The 6,682-nt window shown below is 35.7% G+C and overlaps 1 protein-coding gene across 1 annotated transcript; it reads left to right on the top strand.

The window, feature by feature from the left end:
- Positions 1–439: 439 nt before the first annotated feature.
- LOC116024046 (glutamate receptor 2.9-like) lies at positions 440–6,682 on the top strand. The gene is made up of 5 exons (XM_031264948.1): positions 440–701; positions 2,611–3,842; positions 4,400–4,676; positions 5,395–5,772; positions 6,516–6,682. The coding sequence occupies exons 1-5, from the start codon at positions 440–442 to the stop codon at positions 6,524–6,526; spliced, it is 2,160 nt and encodes a 719-aa protein (XP_031120808.1). The 3' UTR covers positions 6,527–6,682.

Here is a 6,682-nt window from a genome sequence, read left to right as displayed (position 1 = left end):
TTAAAGTTAAATTATTTATAAACTAAACTTTTTCTCTTATTGCCCGACCTGGTGGTCTAGTGGAACCAAGTTGCACTCTCATATGGGAGGTTGTGGGTTGTGGGCTCAAGCTTCTGTGGAGAGGATATTGACTCCCTTGACAGTTTGACAATAACAGATATTGTATTATTACAGACTCAGTCAAACAAAAAAAAAAAAAAAAAAAAAAAAAAAACTTTCCCCCTCATAATAGAAGACTATGAGAAAAGACTTTTGGCAGGCCGGCCGGTTGTCGTTGACATGGGGGATTAAATATATGTATCGAAGTTTCTGAGAAATTGCAGCATTATTTTAAACGAAATACCCAAATGCCAAACCAATTCAACATCAGACATATTATAATGGGTAGTGAAATAATTAGTTAAAAGAGAATTTGGTAGTCCATGAAACAGGAATAATAATGCAGAAGCTAAAGTGCCTTTTGTTGCGCAATCTACTGTTTATCCTTTTTGTGGTTTCAGCCAAAGCAGAAAGTGGTGGAAGCTATTCCGAAGTGATGAAAATCGGCGTAGTTGTTGATTTGAAATCGGCGATGGGTGCAATGCTGAATTCCTGTGTTGCCATGGCTTTCTCCGAATTCTATTCTTCACATTCCAATCATCGGAAAACATTGGATCTTCGCATTAAGGATGTTGACTCTGAGCTCGATGAACTATCTGCAGGTAATAATAATATTTGCAAAGAGTTAATTCCAGCAATGGTCCGTTGATTTTTTAAAATTAATCATCGATTTTTAATTTGGACAATTTAGGTCTCTTGACTTTCAAATTCTTTCCAATCTGGTCTTTTCGTCAAATTTTGGTTAAGTTGAGGTCAAATGAAGGGGTAAAATTGTCCGTTCACCTATTTAGTGTATTATTACTCGCATTTCTCCTGTCATATACTATGAATATAATCTCAGTCGAAGTATCAATCGAGATTCGAGGCCATATAATCTCAGTCAAAGTGATTATATTCATATATATAGTGTATAGGACAGGAGAAATACGAGTAATAATATACTAAATAGGTGAACGGACAATTTTACCCCTTCATTTGACCTCAACTTAACCAAAATTTGACGAAAAAGTTGAGGACTAATTTTATAAAATCAACATAAATTGTCCAAATTAAAAGTTGAGGACTAATTTTATAAAATCAACATAGTCGGAGGATCATTGCTGGAATTAACTCTATTTGCAAATTACTCTATTGTCCCATATATAAAAACTGTCATTTCTATTTCTATTAATATTAATTTTATTGTTGTTATTATGTATAACTACTGATTGTCTAGATAAGCAATGAATAATAACTCATGTTTGATTGTCTAGATATTATTATGTTGATATTAATTTTTTTTATCATATTAATTTTTATTTTTGCTTTGGTAAATACATTTGTTGGTTGATTTTTAAGTGATATATTTATCGGGTTTAATAGTTTTTCTTTGTTTTATATGTTGTCATTTACAAATAAATGAATTATAGCGAAGATAGTGATGATATTTTTTAATATTACTTTTTAAAAGGGTCATATAAGTAATAAAGTATGATGGTAATCACTTAATTGTATAAACTTATAATCTAATCATTTGATTAGGTTTTTTTTTTTGTTTTTTTTTTTATTTTTTAATTTTTAAATGTGGTTTACTTGAAAAAGTTTACTATCCATAGCCCCCAAAATGTATTTTTAAAGATATATTAAGACAAACCCATTTAGGTTAGTTCAAAATCTAGCTGATTCCATAGGTGTTAAAAATATCTCAACAAGAATGGTAAAAATAAAAGAATGGAGATTGGGCTAAGTCAATCAATGCACTACACTCAACCAACCAATTATTAAGCTCCTAGATTAATTACATCCAATCCTATCATTTTATCTAGCAACCCTATCCTATTAGGGACATCAAGACTCAAACATTGATATGATTAGTGACATGTAACAGCAGGTTGCTTAGGTTTCGACTGTGTTCTGACTATGTTTCGGCCGACTCCGGTGGAGACCGATAGCGGTGACCTTTGCAACTCGCAGGTCTCCAAAGAAGGCATTGTCTTTTCTAGTCATCACTATAAAAGGTGACTAGTGGTCGCCTTCTCTAGTGGACTGGAGAAGGCAACCAACCAATCACCTTCTCTAGTCGACGGAGAAGGCAATCAGTTGGTCGCCTTCTGTAGTTGACTTGAGAAGGCGTCTTTGCCTTCTCCAGCGACTTGCTGGTTGCATCCTTCATCGGTTTCCACCTAAAGGTAGTCGAAATATTGTCAAAGCACCACCGGAACCCTAATGACTTGCTATTACAAGTCATTAACCGATTTTTTAAGCCTTGATACATTAAATTTACATGTTGATGTGCTTAATTGCAATTTTTAAAAGTCTAGTGCGTAATTGATTTCTCGTATAAAGTTTGGGGGTGGGGGTGTATTTGATCACCATTTCCCCTCAAATTTATATTAATTGGTGAGAGAATATCTAATAATGGTCATTAGAAGGGGGAAAAAAACTTGTATTGACTTGTTTCTTCTTCTTTTTTTTTTTTTTTTTTCAATTCATCTTTTCTTCCTAATTTAACACTAATTGTTCTTGATGTAGTTATGCAATTGTTGGAGAATGAAGAAGTCCATGGCATTATAAGACTCCTAAAGTTCACAGAATCTTCAATTGTCACAGCGCTTGCAAACCAATCACACGTTCCCACCATTTCATTCTCAGGAAGAACCCAATCCTCTTCAAATTCCATTCAGATTATGCCAGATAACTGGCACAGATCAAGAGCTCTTGCAGCCATTTTTAACGAATTTGAATGGCAGCAAGTCGTAGTGTTGCACGAAGACAACAACGATGGCAACGACTTCATTTCTCAGCTGCATAAGGCATTTCAAGACATTGGTATCAAAATCACTTATATGCTTTCATTCCTCCCATCAATTGATGACTCTACCCTAGAGAGAGAGTTAAAAAAGTTGATGGCAATACAAACTAGGATAATCTTGGTGCATGTGGGAACCTCATTGGGATGTCGGATTTTTCCCTTGGCAAAAAAAATAGGAGCAATGAGAAAAGGTTACGCGTGGGTAATCACAGACATGTTGTCAAACGAGCTGAATTCTATGGATTCAGAAGTCATTGAATCCATGGAAGGGGTGATTGGAATCAAGCCTTATGTGCCCAAGTCCAAAAGTCTTGAAGCTTTTGAAAGAAGGTGGATAAGACACACAATTTCTACGTTACTCGATGATAAAACAACGAAGTTGAATGTTTATGGCGTGTTGGCATACGATGCAATCTGGGCACTAGCAATGGCTGCTGAGAAGATAGAGGGTGAAAACTCTGATATAAAAAATGGTGCAAAGTTTTGGGTGTCCAATTTTGGCCCAAACCTGCTTAGAGAGTTCTCAGAGATGAAGTTTGAGGGTCTAGGAGGGGATTTTGAGATAGGTAATGGGCAATTGAAACTAGTGGCATTTGAAATATTTAACATGATTGGCAATGGAGAAAAGAAGATTGGAAAATGGGAGCCAAGTAAAGGGATCACTCAGAAACTGGGTAGTGTCATGTGGCCTGGAGATTCACTGACCAAACCTTTGGATTGGGGGTTGGACAAATTGAGAATTCTTATTCCTGTGAGAGAAGGTTTCCCAGAGTTTGTTTCTGTACCATATAGTTCATCATCACAACATAAACCAACCGGGTTGTCTATGGATATATTTTATGCTGTTTTGGAGTTGCTTCCTTTTAAGGTTGAGTATGAAATCTCCTTTTATCCAATAAAACATGGGAATTGCACCAGAAGCTATGACGATCTTCTTCACAATATTTCTGAGGTATATACTATAAATTAAACCACTAATTATATTCCTATTTTAGTTAGTCCAGCCAAGTTGATCGGAAATCAGAATACTGGTTTGAAAATCAGAAAGTTACTTAGGCATGTTTACCTCCTAGTGGGAGCGGCTTATTAGCCTTTTTGGGTTGAACTGTTACTTAGGCACGTTTACTTCCTAGTGGGAGCGGCCTATTAGTCTTTTTGGTTTGAACTGGTCAGCTACATGTGCAACCTAGGCTCGTTTACCTTTTGTGGTCCTTTACTGGAGCCAATCAGCTATGGACAATCTAGATTCTAAGCTGGTTTGTCTTCTTGTGGTCCTTTGTAGGAGCCAGTAAGCTATAAGCAATCTAGGCTTGTTTACCTCCGTGATGCTTTGTATGCCAGTGTCACATGACCAGTTTTACCTAGAGTGCCGGGTCCACTTGAGTAGTAGTTGCAGGTCTCCCTTGTCACCTAAAAACCATCAGTCAGCCTCTCTTTATCAGATCTGCTATAACATTATGTTTTGTTTGTTTGTGATTGGCAACTCTGATCTAGTGACATGTTTTGAAGGGAAAATACCAAGTTGCAATTGGGGATATAACAATCATGGATGATAGAGCTCCAAAGCTGGAATATACGCATCCATATATGATTTCTGAAATTGTTATGGTGGTTAAAAACGTTAAGAGCAAGGACATGTGGATCCTTTTCAAGGTATTCAAATGGGAACTTTGGACAATGATAATAGTAACATATTTCTTTGTTGGATTTGTTGTTCACATTCTACAGCACCAGAGCAATGGACTGCTATTTTGGTTCCCTATTGCAGTTCTCGCTTTACCTGAAAGTAAGTATACATACATCTTTCCAACAATCACAAAAACATATCATCAAGTCATCAATAGCCTCAATGTAATAGTTTATAGCAAAACTATGATAGACACTTTGAATAATCATACTAAGTTCATATATTGTATCATAAGACCCAAATTTTTTTAAGAGTTTATTACTGAAATGGTACTCGCCTATTGTGAAATTACCAATTTGGTCCTCGATAATTTTTCGTGCCCAATTAAGTCACTCGACTTTGAAAATTTTAACCAATTTGGTCTTCCGTTTATTTTGCCATTAAACATCCGTTAAATCGGGACCAAATTGGTAATTTTGCTATAGTCAAGAGATCAAATTGGTAATTTTTCTATAGTCAATGAATCAAATTGATAATTAATTTTTCACTGAAATGGTCCCTTGACTATAGCAAAATTACCAATTTAGTACCTTGACTATAGCAAAATTACCAATTTGGTCCCGATTTTAATGGATGTTTAACGGCAAAATAAACGAAGGACCAAACTGGTTAAAATTTTGTAAGTCGAGGGACTTAATTGGGCATGAAAAATTGTCGATGATCAAATTGGTAATTTCGTAATAGTCGATGGACCATTTCGATAATAAACTCTTTTTTTAACCTAACACATCTCACAGACCCGTGAGACTGTCTCCTACGAAAATTTATATTACCATCATCACTCCATGTGATATGTTATGTTATGTTATGTTGACAGGTAATATGGTGGTTAACCGTTGGACAGCCTTTGTATTGGTTATTTCTTTCGCAATGGGCGCCATCATTGTACAATGCTACGTAGGAAAGTATTCTGCAATGGTGTTATCAGACCAGGAACAGGAGTTTTCTGTTTCTAAGGATTCCATGGTTGGGTACCAGGAAGGGTCGTTCGTGAAGGATTTCTTGATAAAAAACCTAAATTTTAAGGAGTCAAGGCTTAGGGCATTCTCAAGCATTGAGGAATTTCATGATGGCATGACTAGAGGAGGCAAAAAAGGTGGCATTGATGTAATCATTGATGAAAGCCCTTATGCCAAGCTCATGCTTCGCAAGTATGGGTCAGCATACAAAATCGTCGGCCCAGCTTACAAGACAGGTGGTTTTGGATTTGTGAGTCTAGTCTCTATTTCTAGCCTATATTACAATTTCAGGCAAATAGCCATGTACCAGGTCAGGTTTAATTTGCATTGTGAATCCTGATTCAAAATGACATTCAGAATGTGTCCGCAACTAACAGATTATATGCGTGTAAATAAATTGAAGAGACCTAATATGTTAACTATATACAGTTACATAATATGTTACTGCATTGTGTTACAATTAACATATTATGTATATGTAGTTAACATATTATATGCATGTAGTCAATATACTATGTGCGTTCAATTTATTTATAGACACATAATTTGTCAACCACAAACACAAAATATGTTAATTACTACGGACACATAATTTGACTGTTATTTTGGGTTAGGGCTCACAATGTAAGGTGGATCTTTGTGGACCCCGCTACAGGCAAATTATACCATGCACCAAGGTCTACTTTGCATTATAGACCTTGGTCCAAAAATAACATTCAGATTCTGTATCTGTACTTGACACATTTTGTACATGTAGTTGACAGTTTCTGTACATGTAACTATCATATTATGTGTCAGCAATTATTAAGTTATTTGTTTACCTGTACAGAAACAGTTAATAACTATAGGTACATAATTTGTTTACTGAAGGTACAGAATTTGTATATCAAAATCCATCGTATAACAATTCGGTCGATAGTATAATAATTGACCATTTAAAGAATTAAAGTTAATGTATATTGGGTTATTGTGTGCGCAGGTATTTCGTGAAGGGCCATTATCTCTGCTTGCTCACTATTTCTCAAGGGCAATCCCAAAGGTTACCCAAAGCGATAGAATGGCTGGGATTGAGCAAAGAAATTTAGGGTTTGGGTACTCAAATGCTAAAGTTGATGAAACTGGAAACAACGATGGTCTGGACCCATA

Source organism: Ipomoea triloba, chromosome 7, assembly GCF_003576645.1.
Source record: "Ipomoea triloba cultivar NCNSP0323 chromosome 7, ASM357664v1".
NCBI lineage: Eukaryota > Viridiplantae > Streptophyta > Magnoliopsida > Solanales > Convolvulaceae > Ipomoea > Ipomoea triloba.
The sequence above is the reverse complement of the archived record's forward strand: the minus strand, read 5'-3'. Positions and strand labels throughout refer to the sequence as shown.

Coding starts and splice junctions, on each gene's coding strand:
- LOC116024046 (XM_031264948.1), top strand. CDS start 440: ATGCAGAAGCTAAAGTGCCTTTTGTTGCGCAATCTACTGTTTATCCTT. Junction 702..2,610: donor GCTCGATGAACTATCTGCAG/GTAATAATAATA, acceptor TTCTTGATGTAG/TTATGCAATTGTTGGAGAAT. Junction 3,843..4,399: donor TTCTTCACAATATTTCTGAG/GTATATACTATA, acceptor CATGTTTTGAAG/GGAAAATACCAAGTTGCAAT.